The sequence below is a fragment of the Liolophura sinensis genome, chromosome 8, assembly GCF_032854445.1.
Source record: "Liolophura sinensis isolate JHLJ2023 chromosome 8, CUHK_Ljap_v2, whole genome shotgun sequence".
NCBI classification, from domain to species: Eukaryota; Metazoa; Mollusca; class Polyplacophora; order Chitonida; family Chitonidae; genus Liolophura; species Liolophura sinensis.
The window spans coordinates 32266975-32285231 of NC_088302.1; the positions used below are offsets into that span (position 1 = coordinate 32266975).

The 18257-nt window shown below is 36.7% G+C and overlaps 2 protein-coding genes across 2 annotated transcripts; one reads left to right on the plus strand and one right to left on the minus strand.

Moving 5' to 3' along the window:
- Positions 1–1562: 1562 nt before the first annotated feature.
- LOC135473419 (uncharacterized) lies at positions 1563–10327 on the minus strand. Its single transcript, XM_064753269.1, has 9 exons — positions 10295–10327; positions 8955–9064; positions 8583–8709; positions 8035–8108; positions 7421–7472; positions 6307–6399; positions 5822–5869; positions 5124–5192; positions 1563–3878 (listed from the first exon to the last, which is right to left on the minus strand). Exons 1-9 carry the CDS (start codon positions 10325–10327, stop codon positions 3867–3869), a joined length of 618 nt encoding a protein of 205 aa, XP_064609339.1. The 3' UTR covers positions 1563–3866.
- An 85-nt stretch (positions 10328–10412) lies between these two features.
- LOC135473789 (protein FAM47E-like) lies at positions 10413–18099 on the plus strand. The gene is made up of 9 exons (XM_064753682.1): positions 10413–10787; positions 11073–11229; positions 13390–13611; positions 14002–14165; positions 14889–14994; positions 15612–15866; positions 16527–16691; positions 17324–17401; positions 17844–18099. The coding sequence occupies exons 1-9, from the start codon at positions 10717–10719 to the stop codon at positions 17961–17963; spliced, it is 1338 nt and encodes a 445-aa protein (XP_064609752.1). The 5' UTR covers positions 10413–10716; the 3' UTR covers positions 17964–18099.
- The last annotated feature ends 158 nt before the right edge of the window (positions 18100–18257 follow it).

An 18257-nucleotide genomic window follows, 5' to 3' on the forward strand; every position in this document is an offset into this window, starting at 1 on the left:
AGTGCACCACATGTGTTGTTTCCAGGCCATAGATTTGTTGTACAGCGTACAGATATAATATTCATATAAACCGTCACATTGTACATTAAAAGACGTGTTTAATCATGAAATGAATGTTTTTTTCTTTTTGAGTGGTTTTTCATGTTTGGTTTGAATCAAGGAGTGGAAAATATCCATACTGTATGTCCTTGTTAAGTCTCCGGCAGACAAAATACCACCAACTGGAGACTTAATAATGACATACAATATGGATATTTTCCACTTTCTAATTTAGGTTATTGAAGTGTGGTTAGTTTTAGCAGTCGTTCATTCTGTCAGTCAGTCAATCGATCAGCTTTTTTGATATCCTGCCGTTTCAAAATTGGCATCCTATCTGTTAACATCGGCCATTCAGTTCTCAGAGATTTGGAGTCCAAAACTACAGAAAATCCTACATATGAAATCACTGGCTATAGTGTTTCTTTGGTGGTTTCACAAAGTGGTTGACATAACTGCTTGTAAAGTGATTTTTAATGACTAAAAATGGTCAGCTAATGTCTTTAGAGTTAATACATGTAATATAAACACATCTTAAAGATTGAGCAAATTCTGTTTTGCCTGAAAAGTTTCCTTTTGTAGAATGGCAAGCATTCATCACCACTTCAAAAGTGCTGTTTGATGATGCTAATCCAAGGGGAGATAATTACCTAATATTTATCTTTGTTTGATTAGTGTTTTATGCTGTACTAAAGAATATTTCACTCATATGATGGCAACCAGCATTATGGTGGGAGGAAACCGAGCAGAGCCCGGGAGACACCCACAACCATCTGTAAGTTGTTGGCAGACCTTCCCATTTACGGCCCAAGAGGAAGCCAGCATGAGCTGAACTTGAACTTGTAGCGACCGCATTAGTGAGAGGCTCCTGGGTCATTAAGCTGCGCTAGCGCACTAACCAACTGAGCCGCGGGGGCCCCCAATTACCTACTACATGATTAATTAAAGTGTATTAGTTGTGTGCCACAAATCCACGCTTAAGCCAGATCTAGTAGCCCCTCCCTTCATTGTCTTGCATCCAGACCATCCAATGACCCCTCGTGGTTAGAGGTGTTGATTCAGTATACATCAGCATGTCATATGAAAGTAATAATTTGATTAGCTCAAAAGTAAACAGGATGATGTGTGTGTTTTTTTTTTACTTCGGAAAATTGCAAGTCAGTATATACTAACAGTTACTAGGCTGGACCACACTGGGAGCATGACATATGCATGTAGACTCAATCCCATTCATGGACAGCGAATTCTCAGAATTCTTTGTCTGCCATTGTTATATGGCTTAGAGGCATTAAGCCCTGCATGACATTCTCTTGTACAGTCTTGAGTTTGCTAGAGACAACTTGCCTTCCACCAATTAGACACATTAGTATGGGTGAGTTCACCAGTAACCAAAGGTCGAGGGTTCACTCAGGTTTCCTTCGCCCTAAAAACTAGTCGTTACTGTAAGTGAAAAATTCTAGAGCATGTAGACAATCAAATAGATAATTCCAGATAAAGTATAAATAATGAACCAGTCAGTGATGGCTACTGTGTATATTTATTAAAGCGACTATACCAGATATATTTCCATCTTACAGATAGCTTTGCAAGCGGAAAGCTCACATAGGAGTATTTGAAGACGGACGATGTTTGAAAACCAGGTTTCTCTGTAGTCTTTTTCTGTGATGTGTACAACAATAATGTACCGGTAATGCCATGAGGACTCGTAAATATGTAACCCTTAGGGTGTTTCATTTTCATAACTGTTACAAAGTTTATTTGATTGGTGTTTCATGCCGTAGTCAAGAATATTTCACTTATACGACGGCGGCCAATATTATGGTGGGAGGAAACCGGGCAGAGCCCAGAGGAAATTCATATCCATCGGTTGCTGGCGGACCGGGTTACAAAGTAAGTCAAGCGGGTGTCCAACATATTGGTTATATGTGTGTTGTCTTTCTACGATTTCTTGATATCACAACTGCTTTTGCTGAGAATGTAATAAAACGCATCCATTTTATACAAAGTTTACCTCACAGCCTTCTACATCCAATGTATGGCAATGTTCATTACTGGTGGTGCATACATTAACTTTTGTAATTCATGTCAAACAGGGACTACTCAAAAATTAATCATTGCATGACAACATAAATTACATGATACTGACAATCTGCTACTTGAGGAAAACTACAGAAACATCAGTTTGAATTGCTGAATCCTACATTTTACCATCATTCTATTTTATAGTCATTTTAATTTTTCTGACTGTTGTTTGACACTGGGAATATTTCTCTGATGGGACAAAACCATTTAGAAGTGCCTAATGTAAACCTGCAGTATAGCCTGCAGTAGACCAAATACAACAGGCAATATCACCTGTCAAGGAAGTGCGTTCTGTGGAAAGATAATTTACACCACCGATCTGGCAAGGACATTTATTTAACACACAATATTACTCGTCAATGAACACTGTTCTGTGGGAAGATAATTTAGATCTCAGATCTGACAAGGGCAATTTCTTTCTTGTGACAACAGACTGTCCAGTTCAGTCAAAAACAGAGGGAAAAACCCACATAAAAAGACACTGTACACCTGCATGTATCTCATGACTGACCCTAAAAAACAGTCACAAGAAAGCCAGCAAAAGTGGGCTTTGTGTCTGTCGCATGAAGGAATCACTATATTTGATAGTTGCTAAACACAATATTCAAGAATTAAAGACCTGGCCGCAAAACATTAAAAAAAACAGGTCAAATGTCTATACTTCATGACTTATCATAAATATACATTTTCATGATAAAGAGAAAACAAAGAAAACAGTATGATGACACTGTAAGTAGTTTTATAAAAGTTCTGTTATGATGATCTTCCTGATGCGATCAGCTCATGACAAATTCATAAGCTTCATGAAATTTTTATATCAAAGTAAACAGAACATCCCATCTGACCATGCACTTTGAACTTATTTCGGCTAAAAACCAGTGCCAGTAAAACACTTTACTGCTATTCAATAATTCTAATCTTAAATCTCTTAACTGCCCTTATTTACTGACAGCGAAAAACACGGTATTTGCATAATAAACTCTATCCTAAATGCAAATGAGTTTCCTTCATTGATATCAAAAAGCATTTTCTTATTTCAACAACACATTTTCAATCACGTCTAACAATATGCTGATTATGTAATTACAATACATGTATAAGAATTTTGTGTTTTGTTTCATGACATTCCACAAATGATGAATCGAAAATTTATCCAACAAATCTGTTGCAATGTCTGTCAAACTTGACATTTCATGGGCATTACAAAACTGATTTTTCCCCCTCGTCTGTGCAAAAGCAGCAGTTGTATACATTTATTTATTTATTTGATTGGAGTTTTATGCCATACTTCAGAAAACTGGGCAGAGCCCCAGGAGAACCCATGAATATCTTCTGGCAAACCTTCCCATGTATGACAATTATAATAAAGGAGCATCTTACCTTTAATATGCAAGTGAAATAACTGGAAAAATAAATAATGGTAGTATTTACAAAAATGCAGGGCTATTTTGATAATAACAACAATTACATTTTTAATGCCATATCTGCAATTTAGTTGATCATAATTCTTCACTGAACCTTCTGAACACATAAGAAAAAAGAAAACCCACAGCAGATAAAAATAGAACCACAGATCACAACATGGAATAAAACAGGGGAGATCACAGGAACAAGTGGTTTTCAATCAGATCAAGTAGACGCTGCCTTCTGCTAGAGGTTGTAGCATCTGCTGTCATTTTGACTGGTACCAGGTTATGTTCTTCTGTGAGTCTTTGAGTCCAAGTTTCCAGAACTTGGGAATATTAACCTCATCCTCCCCCCTGTGGGACAGAAGAAACAAATCTGTGAGGATTCCTACATAAACGTACAAGTACATGAACTGTGCAATTTAGTTGAGTACTACCTATAGCCTGTATAAAATCGTGTAGTAGTTTTGTTCTATTTGTTTAAGAGACTACTGGATGACATGGAATTTTCACCTTCAACTCTTCACCCCGATGAACTGTTGGTAAAAACTCATGTACAATTTTAAGTGATTAATGGTATTTCATATAACTCCACACGGTTTTTAACACCTTAATCACCCTGGCATCTGTACATGTACAATAGTTTGGCAAGTAGTTGTTCACAAATTCCATGAAATTATATGTGATTTACTGTACTCTGGGTATAGTGTCTTTGACAATTCCATTCCAGTGAGGCAGTACAACAAACACTGGGGCAGTTATATGACTGAAAAAAGGCAACACCAATCTTATTTTGTGTTTTATGGGCGACCCAACACTAAAAAGTCCAAATGTGAATGAAACTAAAACTAAAAATCCAACCTTTTGTTTGACCTTGAAGTTTTTTTATGATATTCCTGTTATTTTCAAGGCTTTCTGATCAAGTAAATATTTTTTCAACACGGCAAATTAGTGTTTTTCATTTATATTTTTATATCCTTCGACGACACTGAAAAAGATACTGACTTTTTTGCCTGTAAAACATAAATTTAAATTGGTGTTTCCTAATGTTAAAAAGTGAGATAAACTCTCACACAGCAATATACTATTTGGGGGTCACTAGGACGATGTGTCTGTGCATGAAAATGTAGTTTTATGGCAGAAATTTTCCGACATTACCCAAACATGGTCTCCTGATCAGTTTAGGGAATTCAAACGTATAAAACTGATGAGGTCTTCTTCCAGATCATGATGAATACGAGAATTACATGTATCTTGCTGCATGGTAAAATAGAGAAATCACTCACAATGTTGTAACTGGAAAATTACGTACTTCACAAATTTCGTGCCCAGCTCTTTCTCATTTTGCCTCATACAGAGAATTCTGTTAATCTTCGAAGAGGGTTTTGTGTGTAAGGTGTGATGATACACTACTGGAGTACCCAAGGTAATGTTTATGATCTCTAGTTTCATTTAAAAATGCACTTTTTGTGACAAATTTCTTGGGACAAAGCAGTTTTACTAAACATGGCCTTGATTTCGAACAGCAAGACTCTGGTACTTGCTGATTGAGACATTTTTGATGTATTCATATTGCAAAGAGCATAATAGCATGCATACCCTGTTCAAATCCACTCCAATATCTTCAAATCTTTTGATGTTGGCACCTTTGGTGATGTTTCTTGCTCGCTGTAAGTAAATGTGAATACAAGAACATTGGTACCAGACAATAAGCTGATAAAATACACTGTGAAACACTAGTACTAAAATTTATTTTCTAGTCTTTACTTGGGCTTATCTCCAATTTTGAACACCGAATATGTCCAACAATTTTTTCCCAGTTTATGACATACATGGATGAGAGACAAAATGTTCAAAAACGAGAGACAAAATTCAGCACCTTACAGATTTTCTCAATACTTCCTCCAGGTGAGCTTATAAAAAAAATCCGTCTTTGCCTCACCTGACTTTTCACCTTTTTTGAGTATTTTCATGCTGAATCATCTTACAGATTTTCTCAATATTTCCTCCAGGTGAGGTCATAAAAAAAATCCCTGTCTACCTCACCTGATTTTTCATCTTTTTTGAGTATTTTCATACTTACTCAAGCATCTTACAGATTTTCTCAAAACTTCCTCCAGGTGAGCTTATAAAAAAATCCGTCTTTGCTTCACCTGACTTTTCACCTTTTTGAGTATTTTCATACTTACTCAAGCATCTTACAGATTTTCACAATATTTCCTCCAGGTGAGCTTATAAAAAAAATCCCTGTCTTTGTCTCACCTGACTTCACCTTTTTTGAGTATTTTCATACTTACTGAAGCTTTTGTTTCTCTTGTATCAATTTCTTTTCTATCGGCTTTTATCTGCAAACAATACAACTATGTAAGTGTAAAAGCATCTTTTATTAACACATATTATACATGTAAATATGTACATGACATGAACCCTAACCCAGGCTGTCTGAGAGGATACTGAATGTGTTATTTAATATGCTCAAACAAGACGACTAATCTGTGTTATTGAAAAACTGAACATGCACTATATAAATGCCAACATTCATCCACCACAAAGAGCAGAAAAATATGTACTCATGACAATAAGTTCATATATGTGACTGTCTAACTGTCTGTAAGAATATAAGATGACCATACATTCAAGTCCTCATTAACCAAGATAATGGCTTCGAGCCCTGTTAGGCTTATCTACTTTGGTTCAACAGTTCTACAGTTCAACATCTTAAATACTTATGACTTTATGAGCAAAACTGGCTGGTCAGTGTAATGAGGAAACTGGTACCAACCTGATCTGAAATTCTTTTCTTTTCTTCTTTCATCCTTCTCATCTGTTCAAGGTGTTTCTGTCGCTCTTTTTCAAGATGTTGGGACTTTGCTTTCTAGACATTATAAAGAGAGATAATGTAAGGCTAAATTAAAACATGTTTTGAGCGGTGAATGTTTACCTGTTTAACATTGGCATACATGTAGCTGCTGCTGTGTATATTGTAACACCAAACTGTTATCCATATATACAGTCTCTTGGCCTGTGAGTTCAACTACATGTATTAAACACATGCTTTAAAATGTACTTTAATAAAAAATGTATTTTTTTTTTAATTGGAGACGGCCATTATTCCATTTAACAAAGTATTACATTTGTCAGCCCTTTAAAAGGGTACCTTCTTTCTTTCTTATATACTGTATATACGTGCGCCATGGCCTAGTGGTTAGCATGCTAGTGCAGCACAAAGACCCAGGAGCCTCTTACCAATGAGTCGCTGTGAATTCAAGTCCAGCTCATGCTGGCTTCCACTCCTGCTGCTGGCAGCCGACGTATCAGAGAAATATTCTTGAGTATGGCATAAAACACCAATCAAATAAATAAAAAACATCAAAAGAACATGAAGGCTTTAAAAGATATGTTTGATACCAACACTAATATTTTATCTGTTTTTAAGGATTGATTTTTCAGTCATATGACGATGAAGGAACCCTTAGAGTGAATGTAATGTGCCTCCTTGTTGCAGGACAGATTTCCACCACTCTTTTATCTAGTGCTGCTTCACTGCGACAGCTTACCGAAGGAAAATAAGCTGCCTCGCCCGAGCCATTATACTGATACAGATCACCCAGTCGTTGCACTATCCCCTTCATGCTGAACGCCAAGAGAGTAAGTTACAACTTCCTCTTTTAAGGTCTTAGGCGTGACTAGACCCAGGATTGACCCTGGATCTACCAAAGCAGACGCTCTACTAACTGTACTATCGGGACGGTTTTTAGGGATTGATAAATCTTCATAAAAAATTCCTCAGCTGCCCTATAGTGATGGATGAATCAGTCAGAATAAAAGCAAAATGTGGCACTTCAAAGAAACCAAGCTTACACAGTATTTGTATTATTATTTAAGGCTAGTAATACCTGTTCTGGGGACATCCCTGAGTGGTTTTCTGTGGCAGGATGAGACTGAGATCTGAAAACACAAAAATACAAAGTAGACTAGCGTTAATCAAATCTTCAGCTGAATTGTTGTCTATTGATGTTTGACTGTTTTCTCAATGTGATGTATTTATTCTTAGCTGCAATCATAAATGATAAGGATTTACCCTAATTCTTCAACCTTTTCAACCCTGACAAATATATTGAAACATTCTGAGAGAACTATGGAGTGTAGAGAAATAATTTGGCGTATGCACTAAGTCCATGAAGCTTGCTTCTTTACTGACAATCATTTTAGTGTTTTATTTTCATAATAACTGTATGAATAAATTCCAATGAAAAAAGTTCTTTAGAGGTCGATATATTATAATGATACCAGTCATTACTTACTCTGCTATTGTTATTACATGTACATCAAAATGGAATGCATGACTGGCATATGTAAAATGATTCAGAGGTTACTCTCCTGAGGTACTGTGGTACAACTATACTGTGACAAAGACAAATGAACAAGAGGTAGCCATCTAAAGTACTATGATATGACCAGAAAATAACTCATCACTGATGTACAGGTGATAGATGAATGGTTTACTTACCTGTGGTACTGCTGTAATATTTGAAGAGCTGATGAGAAATCTACATCACTTGGCAAAAACACACTATCTTCCATCTTAAAAAAAAGATTGGGAAACAAAAATACTTAAAGGTACTTTTTCCAAACTTGACAGAATGTAACAGTTGCTTCATTTTATATATATATATATATATATATATATATATATATATATATATATATATATATATATACTTGTCAACATTTTTCAACATCTGGATTGTGTACTAAATTTCTCTGATTTTGTTTACCATGTTCTTTCCCATGTATAGCATTTATAGTACACTACATAAACCTAATACCCTAAGTGAAATTAGGCCTTGTTGCATGCACGTACATTACATAGTGGGTATAAACCTTAGCTTGATATATTTATGTATTACAGGTACACATATAGTTTAAAAATATTTTTTAACACAATACTTAATTGTAAAACATGAAAATATGGGTGATAACTGCTTTTCTCTGAAGGAATATATTATATAATATACATGCTCTTTTTTTCATAATAACAAATCTGGTAGGACTTACCTCGATACACCCCACAGCCAACATGAACTGTTGAGCACCATCGTACTGCCACACTTTGTCATGGAATGTTTTATTGCTTTTCTTTAGTCTTCTGTATTTTTCCTCTTTTGGATTGTTATATGCATTGCTAAAATGAAGTAACCAAGACCATATGAGTTGTTAAGATAAGTTTTAGTTCCTACTATTCCTTTGTAATATTCAACTCTGCTAAAAACAACAAGACTTGTTGCACAGATGTGTAAAAAAAATATAAACAATCACCATACAATGTCATGTCGGGTTTTTAGGTATAAGGTAACTTCTAAAATATCACACAATTTACATTATGTGCTCACCCAAACCAAACAGCAGACAGAAAATCCATAAACTCACCTGAAAATTTTGAATAAAGTTTCAACTGCATTGCTGAAAGTGTCACCATCACCTTCTTCTTTCATCAGTGTCAGACATACTTCTAAAGTTTCAGAAACCCTAGTGGTATCCTGAAAATGATATAAGACATTGCAAATTTAACATGTTCAATTTCATCATATGGGTGCAAAGTAATAGTGTAAACATTCATTTTACATTGCCTCTACCTAGACAATTTCACAGTGGTCTACTAAACAACTAATGCATTGATATACTTTATGAAAGTTCTCTCCTTGTCACTACATCAGCATGTGCTTGCAAACTGGTATACCTTACATTTCCATGTTTGCTTTGATCTCATCACCACTTTCAGTATCATTTTATACATATCTCAAAAGTGTCTGTTTAGTACTGTTAGCTTCACCTGATGTTATCGTTACTGTGCTGACTCAATAACATATCATGTCCAAACATCATGACAGCTGACTCGCAATGATATGGCTGGAGACTTGCCAATGTGGCATTAAACCATATTCATTCATTCATTTATTCCAAACAACAGGACAGGGCCCCCGCTGGCTCACACAGCTACAGGGTGGATTTGATGAATTTAGAAATTAATTATGTTTGTTGTGATTGAGAGGACAGACATTTTTGGGGGTAAAAATGTACTAAAAACTGGGAAACCCCCTAAAAATGTTAAAAATTCCAGAGTTCCTTCCTGTAAAATACAACATTTTCAAAGACCTAATATCCTATGTTTTCAAGGACTTTCAATGACCATTCATTTCAAGTAAACCCTTCATGAAGAGATTCATGGATCTTCTGGACACTATTATGGTAGCTTCAAGGTCCTAAAAATGATTGAGTAATACCCTCATTGAGTGAACAAAACCACTAGCACCAGATGGCTACTTCAACTCCTTTCTTTATACTGAGCAGGCTGGTATTGTAACCCTAGGGGCAACCAATGACTATAGTAAACCATACACCGATACCCGCAATGTCACGCAATAAATCATTTCTAAACAATGGCTGAGGTCCAAAACTGTGTCAACTTTGGCTCTTACCTCTCAGCTCACCCACACACTCAACATCCAAGGTATATTCCATTCGGCAACGCCGAATATGAAGAGAGGAGTAGAAGTAGCCACCTGGGGCTACTGTATAGCGCGAGTGACAACGCACTTTTCCTCTCGACTTTTCTTCCTAAGCATTTGGCCAATAGATACACCTATTTCGGGTGGCCCCAAGTCAGTATATACATACATGTACATACATTTGAAGTTGACAAAAAAATTTACCCCTTTAAATAAAATCTACATGGAAGACATGTCTACAATTAATGAGAATTAACTTACAGTAATGCCAGCTGTTGTTGCAGCAGACGCCATCGTCGAAAGAAATAACTTTCATACCTTCAGAACGAAAGAGCTCTCAATGCCGTTTCCAGGACAACACAATCATTCCGCGTTGGTTTACATCGTTTTCTGATTTTGTCCCAGTGTGTTGTCTTCATTGACTTTTAAGTCATAACTATTTACCAAGCAAATTCATGGAAACATACTCTTAAGTCGAAGCTATTAAGGATCATTCTGTCCAAAACTATATAAAATATCGAATTACCCTGGGCGGACTCAATAATCCTGGGTGCGTTAGAGGGAGTTAACAGGCGGTGGATGTCAACAAATGGCCGTCGTTATTAGTGTGTAGTGTAGGCTACTATGTATAAGGTAATTTTAACGCCTTTTTGTGAATAGATGTAAGTTAAGTTGTTAGTGCTATGGCTGAACAAAAGTACAGTCTATCCACTATCCCGACTGTCACTAACAAGAAGATCCAAGAACAGCCATGGTAAGTAAACTCAATACACTTATGGTCAACTATAGGGGACTGTGTAGCCATTGGTTGGCCTAAAAGACGTAACGTAACGTGAAAGTAAGTAAAACGGTAAAACCAAAATTTCCAAAAAAAAAAAAAAAAAAAGAATTCATGCCTGTATGCTCTGAACTTGTACTGAAGTGTTATAATGGGAAAACAAATACGAGTGTACAAAATAATAGATCAAGGTTTTTTTGTTTTATTTTTTTATTACTGTAAGTTGATTTAAATGCACTGCATGTATTTATCTTATTACAGGTACAGAGAACGACTCAGAACTAAGTATATAAAGTCATTGAAGCCCACAGATACATGCAAATCCTTGTCTGGAAAAACATGGACATTTTTGAAAGATGGATTAGACGATTTCAGAGATGGCCTACCTCCCCCATTAGATAGTGGGTTTCTAATAGAGGTACATATGTGATGTCATGTGTATGTGCAAGTGTGCTTGGGGTTTTGCACGGTACTTCAGTTTTTCTTTGAGTACTGTTGACCTTAGTGTTATTTTATTCTTTACTTCAGGATTTTCAGTTTTAAATATGGTTTATGTATGCCTCGGCTTACAGACTTACATGTAGAAATGTCTGCACAACATACTTCATATTATCATGTGCATCATTTAAAAAGGAAATAAATTATACAGTTTATTTAGGCACCAGCAGGTTTATTTATTTATTTATTTGATTGTTTTTTTGTCAAGAATATTAGTCCACGTATACCATGCCAGCCAGCATTATGTATATATGTATGTATGCATGTTTGGAGTTTACGTCCAGTGTAAAAATTTTTCAATGATATGGTGACGATGAATCCGTTAGTGTGTGTACGTATACTGTGTGTTCTTGTGGCAGGGCATGTCCATGCTGCCAAAGTGCTGCTACTACCGAAGTATCATACCAAAGACACCAGTCATGACACCCCACCCAGTCACATCTTGTTGATACTGGGCCAACCACTCCTGCGTCCATAATCTAATCACTCAGTGCTAAGCGCCAAGATAGTCAGCAACAAGTACCATTTTTAAAGTCTTTGGTGTGACCTGACCCGGGTTTGATCCTAGGTTAGTTGCCTGACTTCACCAGCCAGAATTATGGTGGGAAGAAACCGGGCATGGCCTGGGGGGAACCCAAAACCACCCCAAATACATGGATCTTCCCATGTGTGTGCAGGATTTCCAGAATGCAAACATGTTGTGTGATGTGGTTTTATCTATGACATATATGGTCTATTCACTTTGAAAGTGCAGTGGAATGTTCATTGTCACTAATATGTGATGTCCCTTTTTTGGACTTTTGCTAGTATCCAGTTATCTGTTATATATTTATCCTGTAAGTGTATTATGACAGAATGCTACCATGTCAATAAAATGACTGGCTACCCAAAACCAGGCCAGTGGCTGATTCCATTCCACTCGAGCAGAGTCACTGTTGTCACTTGTGCATGTACTTGAAATAATCAGTTGCTACAAAATCCTTCATATGTAGTAAGATTTTTAAAGTGAACGCAAAGTCTGCCACTATATATACATTGAAAAAATGAAATAGGACACAGTTATCACAGAAAAATATGTGAAAAATTCTACAAAGTTTTGAAAGCTGAAAAGATAAAGTTCAGCATTGGGGAAATGGCACTGATGGACAATTCACTCTGTTGTAGAAGACCTTATGAACTTACCCCGATCAGAAGTGCTGAAACCCTCACGTGATAACTGGCTGTCAAGTCAAAAACCTATTAACTCACAATTGTCAGCGTGATTTCTTATAGTGGAGAGACAGATATTGATGCAATAAATGGAATTATGTGGTCTGTTAAAGTGTTAAAGTTGATGCATTTTGAACCACACATTTATTAGCATGGAACTCGTGTCACATTGTGTACATGTTTGGCAGGAGGCAGCAGTAACTTGTCAGGGTGAGCTGGTAAAAAACCAGCTTGCGAGAGTCATTGCTTTAAGAAAAATATTGCGACTTTCCATTATTTTCCTTAGCAAAGTCAGATTTATTACGAAAATATCATCCCAAACTCTGTTAGCAATCAAAATGTCCCACTATTTTTGGTTTATTCACTCATAGGGGGTAATAGAATAGATTCTACCCCCATGATGCCCTGAAGTCGGTATAACTAGCTAAGCCAAATGCTTACGCCCATGCAGGAGGAGCAGGACCGCTAAAACATGATGCTTGTGTCCACGAACATTGCCCTGACCAAGTGCCAAGCTAATACAAACATTGGCCTTTTGAACACAGGACAGAGCTGACACTCTTTGGTTGGGTATAAGTCTTTTTTGTATGTATTTTCTCATTGTCTCATTATTTAGTACCGATGGTACAGGAGAGCTCTAGGTTTTGTGACGTCACTCTAAACAGCTATAACATGGCAAAATGGCATCACCAAATGAGTGGCTATTGTACAGGCGATTGTTTGCTATTTATTTTGTTGATAAGCGGTGTAGAATTTGCAATATTTTTAAATATTTTAAACATTTCCGGAATACTACTTTATTAATTAATTCAGCTTTAGTGGCTGATTTTATCTTCACTTTAAGGAAAAATTTCTCTTTTTCTATTTACAGAGATCAAAGGGCATCTCACCCAACATAACTGGCAGCAATGGGAACTTGACCTCCGTCAAACAACAAGCAGCTCGAGGGCGTTACACCAAAGAACAGATGTGCTATTCACGATGCACACCTCTTCAACAGCAAAGACGAGATCATATTGATGAAATAGAATATGGGTTGAGTCAGCACCCACTGGCTCTCTACCCTCATCTTGAAGAATGCATCCCTCCTGATGTAAGTGTAATGGCAGATCACATTACATGGCATCTTGAATAAATTTATGCATGTAACTTTATAGTAGAGACATCTTTGTCTTCTTTTACTACAACCAACCTGGGCTTTTGGCACAGTCTTATCTTTATTGGAGACCATTCGCTCTTTCGCCAATATATTATGGAAAGTGTTTACATCACAAGTGGGAAAGTTCATCATTACTGGTCAAATGGTGGTAATTTATACCAGTTTTCCTCCATCCATAAAAACTGACCATCGTCATATAAGTGAAGAATCAATCATTTCCCAGATGTGTTAGCAACAGACCACAGTGTTTTATATGTGTCTGTAGAGCTCATTACAGACACATACCCCAAAAGAGATGTGTAATTACCACTATGTGTGTTACAGTTATTTGAGGAAGTGGTGGAGATACTGGACCCAGAAATGAATCTTGATTCTGAAGATGCATCCATTGATGAAGATGATGATGAAGATGAGGTAACCCTAGACCGTGACAGTAAAATAGGAGGAGAAAAAACAGCATCCAGGGAAAGAATGACTTCAGAAGTGGAGTAAGTAAAAGTTAATAATAACAGTGCATAAGAGTGACTTAAGAAGTGAAGAGTACAGGAGCTTATGATGAAGATGCAATAGAAGTACTACAGATTACAGATAGAAGTCACAGATTAAAAGTCTGTGGAGAAAATAATGCACAAATAATATAGGTCTGGTGTTTTTTAATATCAGACAAACAGACTTTTGTTCAGCATTAAGAAGGAATGCGATCATCAGTTGATCTGAAACATTTCTACAGCTATATGTGTGACAGAAATCCATCACCATGTTGTCATCTTGAAGAATGGTTATCACCAGATCTAATTTGGGTAAATTAGTAAAATTCTGTATATGTCCTGTATTTCACCAAAAGTTTGGTACCGGTATGTAAAAATGCATGTTCAGTAGTATATAAAGGTATTAAAATGAAACTTTTTGATGTTTTTATGACATGAAAACAAATCAAACTTCACAAAAAAATCTGAAGTTTCCCTGTATGATGGATGAATCAATCAGAATCAAGCAAATTTGTCATTTGAAAAATGCTAAACTTTACTAAGGTACTTCAAGAAACAAGTCAAGTTCACCATGCAGTAATGAAGGGAATCTCAAACAATGAGGCCTGGGGAGTATGCGAATACCCTATGCAAAGCCAGGTTGATGATCAGTTTTAGGATATGTGTGATAATAATGGCAGTGGTTTAGTTGTCTCTTAATTGCCTGTTGTTGTTTTTTTTCAGCTCATCCGAGCAGCCTGTCAGGAATCCCTACAGATGGCTGCCCAGGGTAGAGGAGAAGAAAGACAAGAAAAAGAGTAGTGATAAACGATCTAGTTCACCCTCACAGGTCTGTCTCTATATCACACTTTATTAAAGGCTGTTTATTGTAAAACTCCTTCTCGCCTGTAACAAAGTGGTCCAAATCTGTGAACTGTATATGTATGTTCATAAAACACTGTGGTAGTACACATGCACTGCATTGTCACAGAAGAAAATGATGAATTCCACTGCAATTTGAACTCTTTTGTGTATAGCCTGTCTGTGAGTCTCCCATTACTTGAAATAACATGTGCATCTGTAACAAGTCTCCACAAAAAGTTATGCATTTGCAGGTATTTTACTTTGGGAATATATGGAATATGAGTCAGATATGACTTAAGCATTTTAGTTCATGCATAACAAATACATATGTGAGTAAGTATACTAGAAAATTTAGAGACAAACTTTAAACCATCACAAAGTAGTGCAGGCATGTTAATGTCACATACATACGTACATTTCTGTGAGTCTGAATACTAGTGGATTTGGTGATACATGGAACAATTTAATTAAAAAGTTTTGCTCCACAAGGGCTGTGTGACTTACGGTATTAAATCCAAGGAATAGCTGTTCCACTGCATGGATACTACAGCCAGTAGTATATCTTGATGTCATTAGTAATTTTTTTTTTATTGTCACCTACAGGAAGAACACATCAAGAGTGTGACAAAAGAGTTTTGTGACTGGGTCTCCAGTTTAGGGGGTGAGAGTAACAACATTGAGGAATCCACCATCACAAGTTTGTTTGCCAGTGGGTATGAGACCAAGCCAGCTCTGTCTGTGCCCATCCATGTGGTGGAGTTGACGAATGTCCCTCCAGAACTGAGAATGTCCTCAGCGGTACCAGTTCAACAGCCCAACAAAAACCTCCCAACAAAAGCTGACAAGAAAAAAGAATGGGTGAGCTATTTAGTGTTCAGATATTTAAAGACAGGTGTGTGTATAAATGGAACATTGGTGCAGGTAAAATTTTGTCAATGACGAAAGCCTGGTTGTCATAGAGCCAGTGATCCTGACGACTTATGAGAACACGGCCACTGGCGATGATATATCATTAGTGGTCCCCAGCCGGTCAGCACGGGTCAAGTTCAAACGTGTTCAACTGGAGTAGCTACAATATGTGACTTAAACTTTAATATGTGTCTTATTTTGCCTGATCCTGAGAATTTTGTTCATTATAGAAAAGTGTTGTGAGATTTGTTCGGACGGTAAAGGATGGTTATAACCTACTGGACAAATGTAGTTTTGTAGCACCAAAAGTAATATTTTTTCACCCTCATTTGCCTCAAGTCATAACAGTATTTGGTCATTGATTTTACAGCATGTTATTCTGTGCTAGTCCTAGCTACTCGAGGAAGAGCCACACAAAGGATCCAAATCAGAGTAAATGCTGCGACGTACTTCATATGTGCTGAATGAACCCACATATGCCGATAATTGTGAAGTAATAAAGGAAACAGTGAAAGAGATCATAGCTTTGAACCGTCTTGTTACAAGCTGGAAGGAGTTTTACATTCTCCATTCACTCAGGTGTTTATATGGGTGTGTACATTTGTTCAGGTCCACTCTGGGAGCTATGAACCAAGCTGGGTGAAGTTCCGTTACGGAGCCTGGTATCTTCCTCCTAAAACCTGGGAGAAGCGTGATTTCACAGACCCTCTTAGAGACCCCAAAGAGCTGAAAGACCAAGAGTCTTCTGATGCTAAGGAAAAGAGTCATAAACTGGTAAGAGCTAGCAAAAATCTGGTAAGAGCTTACCCTAAATCCTCTGCAAATTTGACCAGAGACATTGTTCATGAATTGAGATATTCATGTTGTGTTTTCTGATCTGGAGCAGTTGTTGTTACTATTTTTATACAGTCTTTAGGTTCCCCAAGTTGAACAGTGTATTGTACCGGTGAGAATTGTAAGAATTATGTGTTTAAGATGCATGGGATAGTTTGTTTTATTGGTTGAATTTATTATGGATTTATGGTACCCTAGTAGTGTGCCAGTAGCCTGCCAATGGTTTATCTCTGGTGCCTGATTAGTTGGTTAGCTGATTAGTTTGCTTGGGCATGATATCTACAGACCATATACACTAACTTTGCGCTATTGGCCTTTCACTGGGATTCTTTATGCTGATTATAAGTGTACAATGGTTCATTTGTAGCATTGATGTCTATAATCATGTGGGGTAGAGGGTGGATACAAAGTATTAGAAATTGATCATTGTAATATACATACACTTGTATTTCTATTAGTTGATGTGTCAGGATGATACTGCAAATTGTGTTTAATATATGCATGTAAAGTACCCATATAAAAAAAAGAGTACACTGAGTGATCATGATTATAACTGTTGTTGTATGTTGTAGAATGTGGACCTTTCACAGATGCATGGATCAAAAGCATTTATGGATTTTATGGATAAGAAAGGGACTAGAAAACCAGAGGTTGGTATTTCACGAATTTTCAGACATTAGTCAACATCCTAATTTAGAAGAAAGAATTTAAAAGTGACATACCCTGTCAAGTTACTAGATGGATGTGGGTCTGAGTTTATATTTGATGGAATTGTTTTTTCTAACATGTAGATCAAATTTGTATTTTTTGTCTGACTGAAGTTTTACACTGGACTAAAGAATGTTTCACATTTATGATGACAACCAACCTTATAGATTGGTTTTATATCGCCTTGCTTGGTAGGTGACAAACCCGATGACATGAAACTGCGGTCAGTGCAACGAGCCGATTTTGAACATTGTAAAGTATAAAATGTCCACTTCCAGGTCATGCTGGTAACTTGACACAAGTTTTTCACGTAAAGATATTATGTGTTTTTTTTTTTTTTGAGGGTCATCATCCTTAAATATAACACATATTTGCTTTTCACAGTTTCTGGATGAAATCCGAACCATCCAAAGAAAAGCTATGGAAGAAGACAGGCGACGACTTCAAGTTGAACAAGCTGCAAAAATGAAAAAACTTCATGTATCACAAAAAGCTGCTTTCTAGGAGCAAAATTTTACCAGAGTATATTGATGGATGCGGTAATGTTTTCTGAGGCAGGGACTCAGTGTGGTGTGGTGGATTGGCTGAAATACATGCAGTCTTTGCAAGGCAGTGTTCATGTGTTTGGTGTATATTTATTGACAATATATTTATTAGTTTCTCAAGAAAGGTGTTTTGTTATTGTTACTGGTTTTATATAGACCATAGATTCATATTACAGTAGGCACCTTATTCTTTAGGGCTAGTTTTTATACGAGTTTTTATTGGAGGAGCCTATCATACTACAGCAATTTTGTC